Source organism: Mauremys reevesii, linkage group 1 (assembly GCF_016161935.1).
Source record: "Mauremys reevesii isolate NIE-2019 linkage group 1, ASM1616193v1, whole genome shotgun sequence".
NCBI lineage: Eukaryota > Metazoa > Chordata > Testudines > Geoemydidae > Mauremys > Mauremys reevesii.
The window spans coordinates 103,885,868-103,908,872 of NC_052623.1; the positions used below are offsets into that span (position 1 = coordinate 103,885,868).

The following is a 23,005-nucleotide window of genomic DNA, read 5'->3' on the forward strand; positions in this document are numbered from 1 at the left end:
CCAAACAAACTTGCCCTAACACCAGGAGCAGGGAAAAAGTAAAAGATTAATAAAGTCACACTTCCCACAATGTTGGAATCTCTCTGCAATCTTTGCTGTATTATCCAATATGCTGGAAATTCTAAGATTTTAGCTAAAAAGTAGACTTCTGCTTTTTCCATTGGGAAGATAGAGCCATCAAAGTGCACAGATGTGCTGCTGCCCAGTTAACCCAGTATTTCAATAAATTGTTACCAGCCACATAGTAGGAGGAGCAAACATAGGAACTCATTCCTCCTCTACCCAAGTATTATAGAGTACAGTTATTGTGCATGGTGTTCTCCAGAAAACTTAATAAAACACGTTTGCAACTGACTCCCATTACCATATGCCTTCTGGCACATACTTATTGAAAAGATTTTACTGCCATTGCTTTGCTCAGCAGTTAGTAGAAGAGCATCAGATGATTAAAGGCAGTTTGAAGACTATCCCATTGCATTAAATAAACATTTCAGTACACTGAGCAATATTTCAGTTGGTCTGGACAGCCAAATCTTTAAATTAAGTGTTGTCAGGATACTTGCAGCACTGTTTGTAGCAAAAGCTTTGAAAAAAAGCATGCTGCATATTCCATCGGCTGCCAGAGTTGCAGCACAAAACGAGTTTGTTTTTACCTCAAATATGGAGACACGTTAACTTAGCCAATGGGGCTAACATCTTGTATTTCTTGAACAAAAACACTGTGGTTACACTTATAATATACACATACTTTCAAAGTGGTAGAGATGGCTTCCGAGATCTGTGGTTGCTCTGTCCATTTCAAAAAGGGAGTATATTTAAGGAAGGAAATTAATTTGCTAAAACCAGATCTCAGTTAAGAATTTCCATCTTTCGTACGCTTAGGAGTTACATTAAGTCATCCGTTCTGGAAAAATGCATAGTGAATTTGAAACTACAGGCAACATTGCTGCAGTCATATTGAAAGAAAACCTAGCTTTCAAGCTGGCAAGACATTTCCAAAATCAATAGAATGCTTCAAAAGGAATATGGATTGAAAAAATATGCTTAGTGTGCTTCAAGGGCAGAACTGACACCTTGGCAACCCTTATGCAGACACATTATTTATGAGATTATCTATCCACTAAGTACTGGAAGCCATATCATCATTCAATCTTTCTCTCCAACACAAATTTCACTCAACCTGTCTAGGCACTTGACACGTTCTAATCTTGAATCTTTTTCCTAGAAGAGATCTCTGAGATGCATCCCTTTCTGTCTATCCTTATAGCTAGAACTCTTGTCCAAGCTCTCATTATCTCCCATGTAACCTACTGCTCCCTAGCCTTCCTGATGCCTACATTCTTCCCCTCCAGTCCATAGAGAAGGTAGCTGCTAAGATCATTTCCCTTCCCTATTGAACAAACCATATCAGTCCCTTCTTTGAATCCCTCCACTTGCTCTTCCCCTGCTACACCACACCAAGTTCAAGTTGCCTGTTAGTGCCTTTTAAGGCCCTGCATAACCAGGGCTGGCTCCAGGGTTTTTGCCACCTCAAGCAGCAAAAAAAAAAAAAAAGAGAGAGGAAAAAAAAAGGAAGCCGCGATTGCGATCTGCAGCTCTACTGCCGCCGCTTCAGTCTTCGGTGGCAATTCGGCGGCTGGTCCTTCGCTCCGAGAGAGACTGAGGGACCTGCTGCCGAATTGCCGCCAAAGAGCTGGACGTGCCGCTCCTTCCCCGTGGCCACCCCAAGCACCTGCTTACTGGGCTGGTGCCTGGAGCTGGCCCTGTGCATAATTCCACACTTCCCCACTGATCATACTGAGCTTCTCATCACATTCTCCCCCACTACCACTTTCTGGTTCCTTCCACTCCACTAATGGTGCCAATCCCAGAGCCCCATTTTCTCCCACAACCATCTCTAATTTCTTCCATATTACCCCCCTGCAAACAGGATGACTTTCCTGAGCTGGTCATCAAAGCACCTCCCCTCTTCTCTTTTAAGTCCTCTCTGAAGGCACATTTCTCCTGTGACAACTACAGTAAACTTGATAGCTTAGATACATAACTAGGTTTCACCATCCTGGAAAAGGGCAAGAAAATGGAGATAAATATCACCTAACACTGTAATCGGTGAAAAAAAATATATTTCTATCCTGAAAGATCTAGAGGTCATAAATGCTTCTCATTCAAGATGTACTCAGGATGTTACTTCAGTGCTATATTATTGCTACAAATCAAAAGACCTTAGTGGAGCAAACATTGTTTATATGAGAAATCCAAAAAGCTTCCCAGATTATTCATCTCTTCCTGTCACTTACATTTCAGATGATGAGGATAAACACAGAGGCAGTGAGGACAACTACATTTATTCACAGTAGGTGGCTTATTCTCGGTCAGTGATTCCACAAAATAAGACTAACTTTTGGCTCATTAACAAGCAAACATAACTCAAACCCTTCGTGACACATATGCAGAGCTGTGTGCTACTGCTGATCCATTTGCAAAACACTCCACAGATGCATGAGTTGACTTTGATAGCTTGCTCCTAAACTACCCATTACAAAAAATGAGACCAAACGGAACAGTTAATTGCAATTTTTTTCCTTGCTGCCCTTCCATTATGTTGTCTCCTGTTAATGTGTGTTTTATTTCTCTTTCATGCTGTAGCAATGGTGACAATTACTGATGAGAATATTTAATCAAGAGACTGATTCTTGTTACATGCGGCAGTCAATTCCTTTCAGAAACAAATGTCTAACACTTACCATATGAACTGTGTTTACCTCCTTATTTGCAGATGTTTTCTTTATGTCCAAGTACAAGGACTGGTTGGTTCTTTCAGTCCTGTCCTATCTACAGTCTTAAATACATTATCTGGCTCTATTTTTCAAAATATACACCACAGTGATTGGATGCCCCAAAGTATTTACAGATTTATTCTCATGACACAATGGATGCTAAGGAATTATCATCTCTATTTTACATTTGGGAAACCGAGGCACAGAGAGATTAAGTATCTTGCCCAATGTCTCACAGGAGTTCTGTGGCACAGTGGGACGCTGAACCCCGACCTGCCGAGTCACAGTCCAGTGCCTTCCTCCCACACATTTCACTTTTAAATGCAAACATTCAGATCACTTCAGATTACATACCTTATATTTCTGTGATTTTCCCAGTACATTTGCCAAAGAAAACATAAGAGAATGATCATTAGGTATCAGTTCCAGGGCCTCTCTTCCAACTGCTTCGGCTTGTGCTAAATTCCCTGGGAATGCATAGGGTGACGAAGGAGAGAAGGAAAAGAAAAACAGAGAACTTTTAACATAGCTAATATTTTAGACGCTTTCCAGTCAGCATATGTATACTGTATTATAAATAAGGCTACGATTCCATCACAGAGGTCACAGATTCCGTGACCTTCTGGGACCTCCAGGACTTCTTCAGGGGCATAACTGAAGTAGCTTCCATTCCCGGAGCTGCCAGAACAAGTGACCACGTGGAGCCTGCCTATGTTAATATGCACTAGCTACCTAGAGCATGCCAGCATACAGAGCAGTAAGAGCACAACACGCAGCCTGTGGCTTGGGCGGTGAATCCAGCACCCCGAACTCCACTGACAATTGCAGTGATTTGCTTCCTATCAGACCCTCACTGCACAGACTGTGGGAGAAGACGAGAAGCAGCAAGAGAGGGAACATGACAGAGGAGGGAGAAAAGGAAGAGTATCATCATCTTGGGAAGGAGGTGCACATCTGGAACTGACCAAGGTAATTATGGGCCCTAGGTGGCATAAGAGGGCAGCTTTCTGATGCCGATTCTCCTGTTCTCCCTGTTTGGGGGTGGGAGTCAGGGACATAAGCGGGGGGGGGGGCAGGCCCCCATCTGGGCCACAGATAGGAAGGGGTGGGGGAGAGATCTCTGTTTTTCTAGGGAGGAGAGAGAGTTCCTGGTTTCTTTGGGATGAGGGGAGTGGGGGAGAGAGAGAGTGCAGGCATCCGCCTTTTTTTGGTAAACATCCCTAAAAGTCGCAGAGCCAGGTTGGCATTTTTGCTATCCCTCTATCTGTAGCTTCAAGGTTTATAAGACCTATTATGTAAGTAACCATCAAAACCATTAATATACTGTACCTGTATTATCAAGCAATATAATCATGTTGTTCCAAGCCAAACTATGCTCTGGTTTCAGAACTGTAGCATTCCTCCATGCATTCAATGCATCTATGTGGCGATTCAAATCTGCATACTGAAAGTAAGGCAATCCACAGTAATTATATCCTGCTTTGCTTTTGTCATACAGTTCATGCTAAAGATGGTACAGAGATACTCATTTGTCTTGTTCAGTGTTCCCAATGTTCTTTTCAGAAAAGAAACTAAAACATGTATGTAGTATCAGAATACTATCCCATTCAGCAGACAAGGGTGCATTAAAGAGGATATAAAGTGTTTAAGAGTGGTGGTACAGTCAAACCTTGCAATAACGCACCCCGCCATAATGCAAAATCGCATATAACGTGATCATAGGTTGGTTCCCCTTTAAGGCATAATATAGTACTGTACCAGTGGTCCCCAACACCATGGCAGGGGAGAGAAGCTGCAGCCCCGCACCTGCCAGGGACAGAGAACTCCGAGGCTGCGGGCGCCGGTGCTCTCTGTCCCCAGCAGGCACGGGGCCGCGGCTTCTGTCCGGCTTCAAGAGGAGCCGCGCCTCCCCCCCTGCCAGGGACAGAGAACTCCGGGGCTGCGGGCGCCGGTGCTCTCTGTCCCCAGCAGGCACGGGGCCGCGGCTTCTGTCCGGCTTCAAGAGGAGCCGCGGCTCCCCGCCTGCCAGGGACAGAGAACTCCAGGGCTGCGGGCACCGGTGCTCTCTGTCCCCGGCAGGCGCAGGGCCGCGGCTTCTCTCTGGTTTCAAGAGGAGCCGCAGCCCCGCACCTGCCGGGGACAGAGAAACGTGAAATCAACTACAGTACTGTATACAGTACAGTACTAATCATTGTGCAGAGTGCAAAGTCAATCTGGTTGCATGACTTCATAATTTTAAATGTCATCGCTTCTTAAAAAAGCTATCTAGTGTGGTCTGCTTATTTGCCGCGGACGGTTGGCTTCTAGCAAAATCAAGTATGCTTCTGAGTTGGAGGATTTTGATACTCTCCACGTCTTGAGTTTCCAGCCACCTCAAACTGGCTTCTAGGTGCTTTACTGCCTCAGACGCTTTTGGTGGGGTAGTTGAGGTTGCATCATCGTCGTCGTCGTCATTATCGCCACTGGTTTCAGGCTCTGGTGGTGCAGCTTCATTCTTCTCACTGACTTTGCAACAATTTCATCATCTGAGATGTGTTCATATATGGGGCAGATGTCATCTGCTGAAAACCAGTTGAGGATATCATGATGACTGTGCTCATATTCTTGGAGTGCTTCTTTGGCTAAACATACATCGTCTTCAATGAATCTTGTAAATTCAGGCTCATCATCACTGCCATCTTCGTGTGTAGATGATGGAAAAGCTGGATCAAGACCCTTAATCCAGCACCGTTCAATGCAACGTGCAGAGATAGCATCCCAGGCTTTCCCGCCGAGGTGACAGACTTCTTTCAAGTTGAGTGATGCCAGTGATGTGTGGACTGAGGAGTTGTTACCCACTACCATCCGCTTGATCATTTCCCGACGATAGTTTTGTTTAAATACCGATATGATGCCTTGGTCCAGTGGCTGGATTTCTGATGTAGTGTTCTTCGGGAGATAAGAGACTTTAATCTTGCCATCACGACTGACAAGATTTTCTGCTGGGGGGTTGGCAGGGCAATTATCCAGCAGAAGGAGAGCTTTTTCCTCCTGCTTCATTTTTCGCAAATGAGCCCGAACGGCTGGCACGAAAGTTTTATGGAACCAGCCTTCAAATATGGAGCTATTCATCCATGCATTCTTGCTGTTGGTGTATTCAAAGGGAAGGGCTTTAATATTAACATGATGAAAACATCTGGGAGACCTCGCTTTTCCGATCATCAGAGGTCGGAGTTTGTGGCTGCCAGACTTGTTGACGCAAAACAAGAGAGTGACTCGGTCCTTTCTCTGCTTAAAGCCTTCTCATTTGTGACTGTCAGTCTTGGTTGCGAGGGTGCGATTGGGTAACATTTTAAAGCATAAACCAGTCTCGTCGCAGTTGTAAACTTGATTGGCTGTGTAGCAACCTTCCTCCAGCAACTTTTTAAGCTCAATTGGATAGGAATCAGCAGCCTCTTTATCAGCTGAGCGGATTTCCCCAGACACAAGAACTTGGCTTATAGTGTGCCTTTTCTTGAATCTGTCCAGCCAGCCATTACACGCCTTAAATTTGGATTCATTTCCATTGATAAGGCGATCAAATTTCTCTGCTTGAGCTTTCAGAATAGGGCCAGAAATAGGAACTCCTTCTGAGCAGGCCTGGACAAACCATTGATACAAGGCTGAATCTAGGCTTTCATCATTAGCAAACTTGACCTTTTTGCGCTGAAAACCAGTTTCCTCTTCAAGAATGCAGGGTAGGCTACGGAGCTTTTCTTCTTCTTTTTTCCACCCTCGCAGAGTGGACTCGCTAATCCCTAGATATCTAGCAAGCTGAGTTTGTTGTTTGCCCTTCTTTAGTTGATCCAGGGCATACAGTTTCTCTTGGGCAGAAAGCGACTTGCGTTTGCGAACTGGCATATTCATAACGGTAAAATATCTTTAAAAATATAGAAAATTAACAACAACTTCATAGACAAACACCATACACATGTACAACCTGAGAACTACAGTAAGTGCAATGGATCTGCAATGGCCACAAGTCACTTTATCCTAAATGTCATAAAAAAGTACAGTATTCCAGCAAAACGCGAACAGTATTACGGCAGTGGTCCCCAACCTTTTTGTGGCCAGTAGCACATTCATGTTTTGAGAAGAGTGTGGTGGAGCCAACAATTTTTCAAGACTTATTTTGGAGTTCTCTATCACTGGCAGGTGCGGGGCCGCGGCTTCTCTACGGCCTGCCAGGGACAGAGAGCACCGGCGCCTGCAGCCCCGGAGTTCTCTGTCCCCAGAAGGCGGGGAGCCGCAACTACTCTTGAAGCCGTAGAGAAACCACGGCCCCGCACCTGCCGGGGACAGAGAGTACCGGCGCCCGCAGCCCTGGAGTTCTCTGTCCCCGGCAAGCAGGAGGCTGCAGCTCCTCTCCCCTGCTGGGCACTAGAGGCACTAGGCGGCGCACATCAATGTACCGCGTTGGGGACCACTGACAAACTGACTGGCTTGAAACCCCGCTATACTGCGACCCCACATTTAGCACGATGGAAGTTTTTGGACCCCAAACATCGCGTTATAGCGGGGTTTCACAGTATTTTTAAATCTTTAGAGATTATCCCTTTTTATGAAAAAATCATATTTTCCTTTTGCTCTTCTGGTATGATTTGTGTATGGTTTTTAGAGATTCATGTGCCTAGAGGAAAAGGATGGGCATATACATTTTTTTTTAAATCTAAATAAAATATTGAAACCAATCTGCATTGACTTTTTTTTTTCTCCCCCTCCTTTTTGGTATAGCTCTGTTACACAACAGGTTGTTGAAATATCCTAGTTTTTTTAGAACTGAAGCCAAGATTTTGAAAAGTGACTAGTAATTATCTCCTGGAGGAAAAGGTAGCTTTGTGAAGCACAGAAGCTAGATTTTTGCCGAATATATTTGTATTTATATGTTTTTATATGAAAAAGTAATGACAAACTCAGGAAGAATGCCTCTTTTGTAGATGAGGGAGAGGTAGATTGGGGATTCACAAGAGATGGTCTTAAAAACATGAGATCACCTCCAATTTACACTCAAATCTGAGTTATTGTCAGTGTTGAGTGATAAAGCAGAATTTACACTGAAAATCCAGCTATCACAATTTAAATCACATGCCACAATTTCATTAAAAAAACACTTACCAACCGTCCTAAATTGTAGTAACAATCTGGGTATTTTTTCCGGTGTTTAATTGCAGTCCAGTAGCTTTGCTCTGCTTCTTCAAACCTTCTTAAACTATTCTGTACTATTCCTAGATTCATCCATGCAGCAGCAAAATCAGGCCTAGGCAAAAAATTTAAAATACATTTTAGCATTTGGAATACAAGATCCCATTGTACTGTTTGTGGTCAGTTGACGCAACAATGCTTGCCATTCTTTTAACATACTGTATTTGCACAGCTAAGGACAGCAGCCCCTCCGCTTCCTGGAGCTCATTTCTTTCTTTCAAGATATTTCCAAGGTTGTTCATGGCATGTACATATTTGGGGTTCAACCTAGAATATAAGAGAAATTTGTTACTCATACAGAATCAAGGTACTGTAGTCATTCCCTTTCCTTTCAGCTGGATGATTAGTTATGTGACACTGCAAAATTTTGCAGCTGAAATCCCAAAGTCCTCAACATTTTCTCAGTCTTACTGTGCCTCTGAGAAATTAAAGAACTTTTAGGATAGCTTAGTGAAATAATAAATTGAAAATACCTTACAGCTTCCCTGTAGTATTTGATTGCAGCTGTTTGGTTGCCTTTATCAGCCAAGTTTTTGCCAACATTGTAGTGCACCTGAAAATACAAATAAAAAATTTATCCAAATGTTCCAGTCAGATATATTGTGGGACCAAGTTGCTAAAGTTTTTGGCTACAAAATCAGTATTCATTTATTTCAGTGCTGAACCTTTTCATGGCTACTTTTCTTTTTTCACACCTTTAAGACTTCTTTCCCCCAGACTTGCAGTCAGGGGTGGGAAAGGTTCCAGTTGGTTCCTGAGATATGGACTCTATCATGAAGAGGGCCCAAAAGTATCTGAGGAAGAAATGGACAATTTGGGATCAGGGGCGGTCCATCCATATAAGCAAACTAGGCAGTCACCTAGGGTGCCAAGTTAAATGGAGCGCCAAATTCAAGGAAAAAAATCAAGTAAAAAAATAGAAAAAAATGAAAAAGATGAAAAAAATAACGAAGATGTCATTATTTCAATTCCCGTGTGCATATGGAGGGAATATGAATTATAATTCATTTCTCTACATTTCTGAAAATGTATTAATATGTCAAATCTTTTATTTACTGCAAGAAAATATTTTAGCAATTTTTTTTTCCAATTTGCAACGTAGGGTCAAGATGACCCACTCCACAATTTTGATAAGCAGTAACTCAGCCACAGTGAAACACATCCACCAGCGGCAAGAGCTGCAATGCTAGTGACACCTAACTCAAACATACATCAAGGTCGCATGGCCGGAAATTCATACAGAGTGGAGATATCACAAGCTGATACATGTCAAATGGTCATTTTAACACACATCGCTGGTAGATGGTTAAGAATCGAGCGAATACTGTGGAAAATTGTGTTGCTTGGTGCCAAAAAATAAAAAATAAAATAAAAAATGTCTTTCAGCATTAGGGTGACCAGATGTCCAGATGGCTTTTTATTAGGGGCTTTTTTCTTATATAGGCACCGATACCCCCCCCATCCGATTTTTCCACTTGCTGTCTGGTTGCCTATTCAGCATTATAAATTAAAAAAGTATAGTATCAAAATGTAGTATTATTAAATTGTTATATTATTAAATTATATATATTATGAAATTAATTTTATAGTTTGTTCTAATGTAATAAATAAATAATAATAATAAAAAAAAATAAAAACAAATTAACAAAACTGATGAACAAAAATGATGATGTCATAAACCGTCAGGTGGGGGTGAGGAAGCAAACACTAAAACACAATTACTGTCAAACAACCAATGTGAAAAAGGTCATTTGTTATTTGTATTAGCTGTTTTTAATAGGCAAGTGAATGTATGTTGTTAATAGCAGAACTATTATGTGTTAAAAAAGCAGTGAAAAGATGGTGATGAATGTGCTGTGGTGTAAAAATGTTGTAATGTTGTGTGTGTAATCATGTGTGTGGAGCTAGCTATAATGCATGCAGTTGAACACAGTACACAGAATAATCCCCCAATACAGAAAGGAAAAAGAAAAACCTCAAGGAGCTGAGATCGTTAACCAAGCCTGAGAAGGAGGACCAAAAAAAAAGAAAGCAGGGATCCTTTCCGAATCTCTCTAATATCTTAATAAATAAAAAAAAGACAAAAGCACAACATCAGATGAAGAAATTTTACTTGGAGGGAGAGGAGGAGGCATAGACATCTGCATGGACATCAAGATTGAACATCAAGATGACTGAGATTGAGATGCTGAGACATCCACAAAAAGCAAAAAAAAAACTCAAGATGCTGGAAACTTACTTCTAGATCTTCTAGATAAGCTCACAGCCTCAGACTGAAGTGGAGAAAATGTATTCATTCACAGACACACACACAGAAATTGAAGTAAATGAAATAAAAAGAATGAAGAAAAAAAAGGACAAAAACAAGTTAAGTTACAGAGGACCCAGCTTCAGGGCCCAGATGTGATAACAGTGTGCAAAGCAAAAAATCATTGAACAACATGGACCGAACAAATTGATTTTTTTTCTAAATAAAAAAAAAAAAAAATGCTCTCAGCATTAAAAAAAACTCATTAACGGGGAAGAAATTCATTGAAACTGGTTACAATATTCAGTGTCGAAGGACTCTGTGTTTTGCTTTTGCTGCAAGTTGTTTAGAAATCAAGCAACTGGTTCATCACTTATTGAAAATGGTTCAAAGGACCGGAAAAATATATCTTCAATTCTCTCTTCACATGAAAGAAGTACAGAACATTTGGAATGCTTTCAAAATTGGAAAGAACTTGAATTACGACTGAAAAAAGGAAAAACTATTGAAGAAAATTTATATGTGATCAAGGAAAAAGAAGATTATTGGCAATAAATATTAGAACATCTGATTGCTTTAGTGAGAGTTCTCAGTGGGCAAAATTTAGCATTCCATGGCCAGGATAGAAATAAAAAATTATACAGTCCAGGTAATAGAAACTTTTTAAAATTTGTTGAATACCTAAGTTTTGTTTGATCCAGTCATGAAGGAGCATCTACACAAAATAACTGATCATGAAACACAGGTTTATTATTTAGGAAAAAATATGCAGAATGAACTGATTCAAATCCTAGCAAATGCCATTAAAAAGAAAATTGTAGAAGCTGCCTATTCTGCAAAATACTTTTCAATAATACTGGACTGTACACCAGATGTGAGTACTGTTGAACAAATGACGATCATTCATTCTGTGAATATCGAAAAGTCTGCAGATGAAGATAACGTTGAAGTGCTCATAAAGGAACATTTTTGGGGTTTCATACCACTGAAGGAGATGACTAGAGCAATTATGACTGAAACTATTCTACAAGAGCTTGAAACAATGTCATTATCTGTTGAAAACTTATGCAGCCAAGGCTATGATAATGGGAGTAATATGAAGAGTAAAGACAATGGTGTGCAAAGGAGAATGATGGAAATCAATCCCAGGGCCTTTTTCGTTCCTTGCAGTGTGCATGCTCTGAATTTGGTTGTAAATGATGCTGCTAGATGCTGTTTGGAGACAAGCAGTTTCTTTGACCTGGTGCAACATGTTATGTGTTTTTCTCAGGCTCAACACACCATTGGGAGATTCCAACTGGCCATGTGAATTCTCTGTGAAACCACTTAGTCAGACAAGATGGGAGAATTGCATCAATGCTCTGTAGAGTAGCCGTGTCTGTCTGGTAGTTCTTTAAGAGTAGAAGCAGCAAAGAAAAAGAAGGCTTAGCTTAGACTAACAGAAGTTTTGGCAGCATGGTGGTGATACCCACTTCTTGATGGGATGGAAGTGGACAGGAACAGTAGTGTGTATAATATATAAAGCAAAAAAAAAGAGAGCTAGAGATAGTTAGATCAATCAATCAGGGGGGGGGGCCCTGTTCCAGCAGTGTGGTGTGAAAGAGGGAGGAGAGAAACTGTTCTGTATTTGCAAAGCCATTCACAGTCTTTTTTTTTTCCTAAGCTGATGGTGTTAAATTTTTGCATGAACTGAGCTCAGCAGTTTTCTCTGAAGTCTGGTCCTAAAGTTTTTTTGTAGGATGATGGCCACTAACAACATCATTGTGTGTGTGCAGGAGGTTGAAGTGTTCTCCTACAGGTTTTTGTATATTTTGTATCAATGCTCTGAAGCCTCTTCACTATGTACTTGGAAACATTTATGATGCCCTAATTGAAATTTCTGATACTACCTTTACTGGATCATCTGGCAATACGGCACATTCAGATGCAGAAGCTCTTGCAAATGGCCTTTCCAAGTTCAAATTTGTGACTTACTTATTTTGTGGTATAATATCCTTTTCAAGATTAACCTCACTAGTAAGCAGCTTCAGGAAAGAACTTGAACATACATTCTGCTATTCAAAAACTGCAGCAAACTAAAAATATTCTGGAGGAATTCAGAAGTGATGAAGGGTTTGAAAGAACACTGGTAGATTCTCTCGAGCTTGCTGAAGTAATAAACTTTCCAACAGAATTTGAACCAGAGCCAGTTCGCATTCGGCAAAAGAAACAGCAGTTTTCTTATGAAGGACGAGACACACCCATTCAGAACCCAAAACAAAGGTTCAAAGTGAATTTCTACTTCGCAGTCCTTGATACTACTATTCACTCAGTCGATGAAAGGTGTCAACAGATGCAGCAGCTAGAGTCAGTATTTGGCTTTCTAGATGATATCTATAGCTTGCAAAAGAAAACAGCAAAACAGATAAGATAATTTTGTATAAAACTGGAGTTGGCATTGACTCATGAAAATTCAAAAGACATTGATGCTACAGATTTGTGGAGTGAGTTTCAGGCTTTTTCAAGATGACTTAAGAAACATTCCACTCCTAAAGAAGTACTGAAGTTTGTTTGTGAAAATAAACTCCGACAGTTTTCCAAACATATTTATAGTTCTACGCATTCTTTTAACTTTGCCAGTTTCCGTAGCTAGTGGGGAACGTAGCTTCTCAAAGTTAAAATTGATAAAAACATATCTGCATTCAACAATGGTGCAAGAGAGTCTTGTCGGACTTGCCACAATGTCAGTAGAGCATGAAATAGCTGGAAAACTGGATCTAAAAGAACTAGTGACTGAATTTTAAAAACTTAAAGCAAGAAAAGTCATGTTTTAAGAGCACAGAGTGTTTTTTATTTTGAGTGTTTTGTAAATACAGATAAAAGTTCATTGAAGAGTTTTCTTATTTCTTTCTATATTGGATGTGGTGATAATGGCAGTTAAAGCAGGATAGCGTAATGGATGATTTTGGATTTGTAATAAAAACATTTTTAATGCATTTTTATTTGAAATTGGACTGAAATATCATCTAGCTGTCGTGTACAAATCTGAAAATTTCATGTCTCTACTTTAACTGATCTCAGAAACATTGATTGGACTGATGGATGGACAGACAAACCAAATAATTAAGCTTCTGTTTAAAAAAAAAGCGCTTAAAAAAACATTAAAAGGAAAAAAGGGGCAAAATGTTTTCCAGATTCCCAAAAATCTGAGCCTAAATCTGCCCTTGGGGTTTGGGGATGCCGATTGCATGGTTCGCCTAGGGCACCAGTTGCTGGCAGCTAGTCTAGGGCTGCCCCTGTCTGGGATAATTATACCAGCTATGATTAGCAAGTCTCTTTGCTTCCTGATATTGCAATGAAGTCACATCACTTTCTGTGAGCTTATCCCTTTTAGGATGGGGGAAATAGAGGTACATTAATGGGAAGCTCTTTTCCAGCCAGATTAACCGCTAGATTGCACCATGTAGGCATAGCCCATTTCAAAGGGCAGCAAGAGCACCAACAGGCTCACACACACAGAGAGACACTGATGAAGTGCAGCTTACTTCTGCCATGCAGCCAGCCAGTCAGCTCTACTGGCCATTACACAAAAGAGACCCATGGACCAGCTTCCTGGCCCCCTTGTGTCCTCCGAGGGGAGTAAGAACAGAGTAATACCTGCCTTCCACTGAGCACAAGAGATGCAATTCCGCTTGGTTTGCTACTCAAGGGGAGCTCCTGATACTGTTCCCTACCCACTGTGCACCTGGGTGAAGGCCAGGGGGAAAAAAAAATCTATCCTTTAATAATTAGACTATAATATTTTAAATTCTGCCTTCAGAAACAAAACTGCCTTCAATGGGAATATGCACGCGTGTTCCAGAAGAGCACTTTTGTTTCCTGTTTAAACACTTATGGGCTGTGTAGCATTTCATTGTCAAATCAGTATTAAAAGCAAGATGTTAACTGGAAATGACCTATTATATTATGGCACACACTTCTTTACCAGTCTTAACAGGTAATTATCTTATATTAATAGCGCTAAGAGGAAAATTCCTTACAGCTGTGTAACAGCACAGTGCTCTCTAAGAGCTAGGTGACTGGAAAGGTGTAATCTAAAAATGCACTGTAGTATTTTAGAGATACTGTACGGTAGACCCTCAGCTGATATAGGCCAGCATGGCTCCACTGAAGCTAATGGAGCTTCCCCAATTTATACTAACCAAAGATCTGACCCTATATAGTTGTCTTTGCATAATATACCAGTGGGATTAGGAAATCAATACAAACAAGCAGGCAATGTAACGGAATACTGTTCTACAGAAGACTGATAAGCAGTGCTTGAAACACAGTGCTCGAGAGAAACAATGTTATTCCCCTACACAAAAGCAACGTTTTTGTCCAACCGATTCCTCTGTTTTTTCAGCTAGGGGCAGTAAAAGTGGGACTATGACATAATTTTATTTTTTTTAAAAAACTCACACAGCCTTCAATTGGAACACTGGTTATATGGTATAGTACATTTTATTCCCTCTCCAACAAAGTAATGTCTGCTCATGAGTACAACCATCTTTCAGCTGTGAAAGAAAATCAATGATCAAATCTGATATTAAAGGGAACACTTTATTTATATTCTAAATAAACATAAGAACGGCCATACTGGGTCAGACCAAAGATCCATCTAGCCCAATATCCTGTCTTCCAACAGTGGCCAATGCCAGGTGCCCCAGAGGGAACGAACAGAACAGGTAATCATCAAGTGATCCATCCCCTATCGCCCATTCCCAGCTTCTGGCAAACAGAGGCTAGGGAAACCATCCCTGCTCATCCTGGCTAATAGCCATTGATGGACCAATCCTCCATGAATATATCTAGTTCTTTTTTGAAGCCCGTTATAGTCTTGGCCTTCACAACATCCTCTGGCAAGGAGTTCCACAGGTACGTTATGTGGAAAAAAAATACTTCTTTTGTTTTAAACCTGCTGCCTGTTAACTTCATTTGGTGACTCCTAGTTCTTGTGTTATGAGGCATAAATAACACTTCCTTATTTACTTTCTCCACACCAGTCATGATTTTATAGACCTCTATCATATCCCCCATTAGTCATCTTTTTTCCAAGCTGAAAAGTCTCAGTTTTATTAATTTCTCCCCATATAGCAGCCATTCCATACCCCTAATCATTTTTTTTGCCCTTTTCTGAACCTTTTCCAATTCCAATATATCTTTTTTGAGATGGGGTGATCACATCTGCATGCAGTATTCAAGATGTGGGCGTACCAGGGATTTATATAGAGGCACTATGATATTTTGTGTCTTATTATCTATCCCTTTCTTAATGATTCCCAACATTGTTTGCATATTTGACTGCCGCTGCATACTGAGTGGATGTTGTCAGAGAACTTCCCCAATGACTCCAAGATCTCTTTCTTGAGTGGTAACAGCTAATTTAGACCCCATCATTTTATAGGTATAGTTGAGATTATGTTTTCCAATGTGCATTACTTTGCATTTATCAACACTGAATTTCATCTGCCACTTTGTTGCCCAGTCACACAGTTTTGAGAGATCCTTTTGTAGCTCTTTGCAGTCTGCCTGGGACTTAACTATCTTGAGTAGCTTTGTATCATCTCCAAATTTTGCCACCTCACTATTTACCCCTTTTTCCAGATCATTTATGAATATGTTGAATAGGACTGGTGCCCGTACAGACCCTTGGGGGACACCACTATTTACCTCTCCATTCTGAAAACTGACCATTTATTCCTACCCTTTGTTTCCTATCTTTTTACCAGTTACTGATCCATGAGAGACCATCCCTCTTATCACATGACTGCTTACTTTGCTTAAGAGCCTTTGGTGAGGGAGCTTGTCAAAGGCTTTCTGAAAATCTAAATACACTATATCCACTGGATCCCCTTTGTCCACATGCGTGTTGACACCCTCAAAGAATTCTAGTAGATTGGTGAGGCATGATTTCCCTTTACCAAAACCATGTTGACTCTTCCCCAACAAATTATGTTCATTTATGTGTCTGACAATTTTGTTCTTTACTGTAGTTTCATAAAGTCTGTGATGCTTTCCCTTTCTTCAAGGTTGTTTCCAATCACCCTGTAAACAAATATGAATATAAAGGAGACAATTGAAATCAGAGTACAAGATTTTAGGGTCACAAAGATGAATTCCCAGTGTCACACTGTGGCCAAAATGCATAAATTGGAAACTCCGTAGGATTAGAGAGGTTATTTTACTTCTGTATTTGGCACTTGGGCAACTGCTGCCAGAATACTGTGTCCAGTTCCAGTGTCCAGAATTGAAGAAGAATGTTGATAAATAGAAAAGGGTTCAGAAAAGAGCCATGAGAATGATTAAGGGATTAGAAAACATGCCTTACAGTGATTGAGCTCTTTGAGTCTATCTATTTAGCTTAACAAAGACAGTTAGGAGGTGTTGATCACAATCTACAAGTACTAACATGGGGAACAAAAATATTGACAATGGGCTCTTCATTCTAACAGACAAAAGTATGACAAGAGCCAATGGCTAGAAGTTGAAACTAGACAAATTTAAACTAGAAATAAATCAAATTTACAAGTGAGGCTAATTAACCATTAAACAGTTTATCACGGATTGTTGTGGATTCTCCATCACTGGAAATTTTTTACTCCAGACCAGATGTTTTTTTAAAAAGCTATGCTCTAATTCAAAAGGAATTATTTGAGGGAAATTGTATGGCCTGGATTACATAGGAAGTCATTAGATGATCACAATGGTCCCTTCTGGTGTTGGAATCTATGAATATGACTCTTAGGGCTTGTCTACACTACTGCTTAAGTCTATGTAATTTACGTCGCTCAGGGGTGTGAAAAAACCCCCCACCCCCAAGCGACATAAATTACATCGACTAAATGTGGTGTCTACACTGCGCTGTGTTAGCTTCCGCCTCTCATTAAGGTGGAGTTATTACTCCAATGGGAGAGTGCTCTCCCATCAGCATAGCACGTCATCACCAGATATGTGCGGTAGTGTAGACTAGCCCTAAATTTTGAAGTTTCAGCAGTAAGAATACAGATGCTTCTGCTCAAAAATTCAGCCCAACTCCTTTCATCAAACATTTTCTAAATAATATACAAGACAAAATGACCCAGTTTAAGTCCTGGACTTATCCCAGGTTCCCTTTTTCCATCTGCAATTAATGTCTTCTAGAGGTTTAATAACATGACTGTGCCCACATATATGAGAAAGTTAGACATCTAAACATCAGTTGTGTCAAACTCCATGGCCGTGTTTGTAACTATTCTGTACAACATGCACAGTATGTTTTTCTTTCATGCGTAGCATAGACAAGAAAATCAAAGAGTCAATAAAAGGGATGCTCTCTACATCCGCTCAATAAATCTTTAAACAGTTAGTTATAAATCTTGTGCTGACCTGAAGAGAAATAGTGCCAGCCCTTTTAGTAAGGTTCAGAAAATTAGTTCTCCGCTGTACATATTCAGTGTTATCATAGCTTGCATTTGACAAGTATAATTTTAGCATAAACTAAACACCAAGTACATAACTGCCTTCTCCGTTACGTATGTATCACAAGACTGATATAACAACATTTGCATAGTGTTTTGAAGAAGTGGAGTGATTCGGACCTTGCAAGTGATGACAACCCACATATCTAATTTGGTTTGTCTTTCATTTTACTTTTACATAGAACAGGGGGACTGATACTCCATTCTGAGAGATTATATATCACATGGCAATATATATCAAGCAATATCCTTCTTACATCATCTGAGATATCTGAGGAGAGAGGATATTTTTTATCTGACAGAGCAAGCATAGTATGGACTTTATTTGGAATTGCTTTAACATACTTATTTTGTGCTTTAGAACATTTATGGTATGGGTGTGACACATTCTATTAAATTCTGTTAGGTTCTATACAACACACATCACTATGGTATTTGAACTATACAGTATTGCTTTGAAGCATAGCAAGCTAAGCCTCTTATCAACCTCTAGAATACAGAATGGTTTTGGTGTTATTCCATTCAGTTACTCTCTTTTCTTGTATATGCAATGGTTAAGATTATCCAAGCAATACTTTAATTCTGACGCAAGAAGAATGAGATTCAACTTCTGACAGGGTCTAACCTGCTTGTGATGTTTAACATTAAAAGTTATTTTTATATTTTGTAAATGCTTTTAAAATGCATAAAACAGGGTTTGACCTGGTTGGACAACAGACATTATGCACTATTGTCAACCCAAGTGTTCAAAAATCATGAGATTTGGCTTGAAAACGTGAGATTTAAAGAAATAATAAATGGTGAATTATTTTATTTGCTTTTTGGACTGTTAAGGTTCATATTTTCAAGCTTTTCTCTGCATCCATGAGGATTAGGAAGTTAGTGGCTTTTTAAAAATGAAAGCTGAGATTTTCATATAATCACCTGATTTCAGGCACTGGGACTCTTTAATTTGAAGTTTTTCCTACAATAAAACTGCTAAGGTTGGAAACACTGTATAGCAACATACAGTTCTGAAAACTGGCACTTAAACCACATGGTGATGGAGGCTTTGGAACTGCTTAGAAATAGTTCACTTTTACGAAACACAAGAAAAAAGTTTAAAATAAATTAATCTTAAGGAAGCTAGTATAGATTCCAACCATCTTAACAACTTGTTCTTACTTATATAAGAAGTTAAACAAATTAGAAATAAAACACTTCTAAAATATATTTGTATTTAATTTGAATAGTGAGAAAGTCTGACTTGTATTAAAGTAATAAAAAAAAAGTTCTTCCTTTAAGAAAATGAAATATAAACTACCATGTCTTTCAGAGCAGTAGAAGTAGAAAGGAATGTGTCAAAATACAATGACAAAACCATGCTAGACAGTGCTAAGAAAGCGGCAAAGGAATTGGATGGCTGAGATAAACGGTTGCTGATCATGTAAACAAAATGAGGCAGGCTTTGAGTACGGCCAGAGAGAGACAACAGAGTGTAGCAGAAGGGATCTGGGAGTCAGCCTTTGGGCAACAAGTTCCATAGCTTAGTGCTTCAAATAGCGTCAGTTTCAGCGCCAGAGAAGGCTGTCTCGACAGAAGGCAAACAAAAGAAATAGAAAAGGCAAACAATGTACACATTTGGAGAAAATGGGAGAGAAAGGCAGCAGGAAATACTGAGCATGCAGGACCACCACTTTTTCAGAAAAGGGTTCCAAACAATCTCCAGATTACTAGAAACTCTAAAATGAAACTGATATCTGCACTGAAAAAGCAGAAGAGCCACAAGCTACATGATAGCTGTTTGTGGAGATACCGGGGTGACATTAGATGTTCTGAGGTGAAATTCTAGAGATTAGTGTGATGAATAGCCTAGGTGTATGATTCAATGTCACCAGAGAAGAGGCTGAAACAGTATGAAGTGGAGGCAGAATCCTGGGAGGTACAGACTAAGCACAACCACCACCCAATAGTTGCATGGACAAAGGGAGAGGCAGAATGCCAGAGACTATTCTAGAGATGCTTCTGAGAGCATTTCTGTCAGCAACCACTTGAAAACAGATGAAAGGCACAGGCATGCATTGAGAGCCAAGGCGAACCAATTTTGGATGCCAAATACACATAGAAGCCAGCTGCCCCTTAACTACCATCTAAACTAATCCATTAACGGACTTTATGAAGCCACTGGCTATTTGGGAATAACAAAAAAAACCTTCCTTGTTCATTATTTTGAAAGTATTACTAATAAATAAATAAATTCATTGCAATTCTTATTTTTTTTAAATAATTAGAGTTTTCTAAAGACAATCCAGCAACAGGGAAAGAATTTGCAGTGTGTAAAGTGTTAAAATTCTGGGACTAGTTTAAAATTATTCTTGCAGCCAGACATTTACTTTCTGAAAGTCAAAAAGGGGTAAATATTTTCCACCTCTTTAATGGCTGTGTTGTTGCAGAACTACATGTTTTATTTAGAGTACTTATTAGAGAAAACTATTCAGAAATAAGAATTGTTCATGGTACCAGTGTTGTGTAGATTGCTATAGTTTTGCTTAAAAGGAAAGAAACAGCTTGTGGTTTTCTAAAGTAACAAGACATTCATAACTTAAAATTGTCTGCAATTTGAGCATTTCCGAAAGAGTTATTCTAAAAATCTATAAAGAGGATAATCTGCAGCCCAGACTCAAATGCTCAGGGGGGAGAGAGGTGGTTTAATATCCCGATAAAGTGAACAGCAATAAGGAGAAGTTACTTACTCATACAGTAACTGGAGTTCTTCAAAATGTTTGTCCCTACGGGAGCTCCATGTGAGGATGTGTGCACCACACCCATGCACTTTTAATCAGAAATTTTGGCAGCAGTGTCTGGACCCTTCATATTCTCATACTCTGGAATGAGAGCAATTATAGGGAGGGGCCAGTCCGGGTCCTTCTCAACCACGAAATCCAGAGTCAAGGACTCCAGAGGAGAGGGGAAAGAGGGCAGGTAGTAGAGCACGCATAGGGGCAAAACATCTCAAGGAACTCCACTTTCTGTACAAGTAAGTAATCTCTCCTTCAAGTTATTGTCCCTACGGATGCTCCGTGTGAGCAGATTCTGGAGCAGTGCCTCAATACAGATAATGGTGCTGAGGAGGCAAGTGTAGAGCATATTGAAGACAGTACTGCCAAAAGCCAGGTCAGTGGAAGCATACATGATAGCACAGTGTTGGGAAAGTGTGTGCACTACTGACCAGGTGGCAGCCTTGCAAGTGTCCAAGATAGGTATGTTCTCCAGTAGGGCGACTGAACAGAGATGGATTAAACCCTAGTGGAATGGGCAGTCAGCGCTAGGTGGGGAATGTACCACCAAAGCTACATAGCATGCCAGAATGCATCCCCCAAAACAATTTCAATAATCTTTGTGTGTAAATCAGATGTCCTTAGTATCTTTCTGCAAAAGAAACAATCTGAGAGAATCCCTGAAGGGCCTAGGCCTACGAAGGTAGAAGCAAGAGCCCTGCTTTCATCCAGATCATGAAAACTGCCTTCCTCTCTGGAGGTGTGACACTTGGGTAAAACACTGGCAATTGATGTGGAAGTCAGAAGAGCTTTAGGTAGGAAATGAAGGTGGAGACAGAGTCGCCTTAATAGGATAGAACACCGTATAGGGTGGATCAGCCATAAAAGTGTTCCTAGCAATCCTACCCTTCCGGCAGAGGCAGATGACTACAGGGAACGAGATTCTGAAGGACAGATGAAGAAACAAAAAATTCCCCAAGAGTTTAAAACATTTTTTTCCCCTTAAGGCGCTAAGGACTTAAATTAAGATCCCAAGCAGAGTAGCTTCCCTTACATAAGTAAAAAGGTTAAATAAACGCTTAAGGAATCTCATCATGGTAGAATGAGCGAAAACTGAAAACCCTTTGATTGGGGGGTAAAAAGCTGTAATGGCAGTTAGGTGAACCTTAACAGAGGTCAGTGACAAACCCATGGCTTTTTAAATTTAGCAGGTAATAAAGACTGTAAGGAGAAACTCCAGAGGAGACGTGGACCATTGGGCATACCAGGCTTGGAAACGCTTCCACTTTTGCAGGTAATTTATCCTTGTGGTGGGTTTTCTACTATTCAGTAGTACTGTCTGAATCTTGGGAGAACACTCCTGTTCTATGCCTAAGAGCCATCAAGGAGTCAAGCCCTGAGGTAAAGCAATGAAAGTTTGGGATGGGTCAGGAGGTCTGCTGTCAGAGGGAGGTGAAGAGGTGGTCACAGAGACAGGTGGAGCAGATCAGGGAACCATACCTGCCTGGGCCACGATGGTGCTATAAAAATGATCACCAACCTCTCTCGTTTCTGTTCTGGACCTTGAGGAGCCAGGTCATTGGGGGATAAGTGTATGGCAGGAGGCGAGGCCAAGGGATGAGGAGGGTGCATCTCAGCAAGTTCCGACTGTGCCTTCCCTTAAAGCAAAAGTGCCAGCACTTCATATTGGATGGTGTTGCAAAGAGATGTAGCTCTGGGGAGCCCCAGGTGAGACAGATTTCCTGAAAGACTGCGTTGTTCAACACCCACTTGTGGTCTTGACTGAAATATCTCTTCAAGGTATTTTCTGCTAAGATGTTGTGTAGTCCCGGAAGATAAATTGCTGAGATTTCTATGTGGAGAGATAGGCACCAATTCCATAGCTTTATGTACTCTGCACATAAGAACTGCGATCTTGGTCCTCCTCAATAATTTGTATAGTATATTGCTGCCCTGTTGTCTAGCATTAGTCTGACTGAGTGACCTCTGATGTTGGATAGAAAGTGGAAGCAAGCAATATGGACTGCTCTGAGTTTGAGAACGTTGATATGGGGGACACCTCTTGTGAGTCTGTTTGCCCTGAGCAGTGAAGTCCTGAAAATTAGTGCTCCAACAGGGAGGCATCTGTGCCAATAATCTTTATGAGGGAGGGACGGGAGAATGGAACTCCCCCACAGACATTCTGTGGATCCTTCCACCAGGTGAGAGATTTGAGACAGTTTGTGCTTGTTGGGAGTGTAGACAGACCTGAGCCAACTGAGTGTGCAGACCTGCATGGGCTGTTACAAATGTGAGGGCTCCCATATGACCCAGGAGCTGAAAGCAGGCCCTTGATGTGGTTTGTGGGCTCTGCTGTAGCCTGGAAATGAGGCTGGACATTGCAGCAAACCTGCCTGAGGGCAAGTTTGCTCTGGCAGTTGTGTAGTCTAAAATGGCTCTAACAAATTCTATGCATTGTGCTAGTGTTAGAGTAGACTTCTCCACCTTAAGGCAGAGACAAATAGGGCCTTGTTGGTTGCTGACTGT

The 23,005-nt window shown here is 40.6% G+C and overlaps 1 protein-coding gene across 2 annotated transcripts in view; it reads right to left on the reverse strand.

Moving 5' to 3' along the window:
• TMTC4 (transmembrane O-mannosyltransferase targeting cadherins 4) overlaps positions 1-23,005 on the reverse strand; it is a 73,289-nt gene that overhangs the window by 2,698 nt on the left and 47,586 nt on the right. For both annotated transcript variants that reach the window (XM_039502559.1, XM_039502566.1), the window contains exons 12-16: positions 8,471-8,550; positions 8,157-8,264; positions 7,911-8,052; positions 4,107-4,221; positions 3,132-3,244 (exon numbers count right to left, since the gene is read on the reverse strand). In XM_039502559.1, the coding sequence (XP_039358493.1) occupies positions 3,132-3,244; positions 4,107-4,221; positions 7,911-8,052; positions 8,157-8,264; positions 8,471-8,550 (558 nt within the window). The remainder of the gene's footprint in view (positions 1-3,131; positions 3,245-4,106; positions 4,222-7,910; positions 8,053-8,156; positions 8,265-8,470; positions 8,551-23,005) is intronic.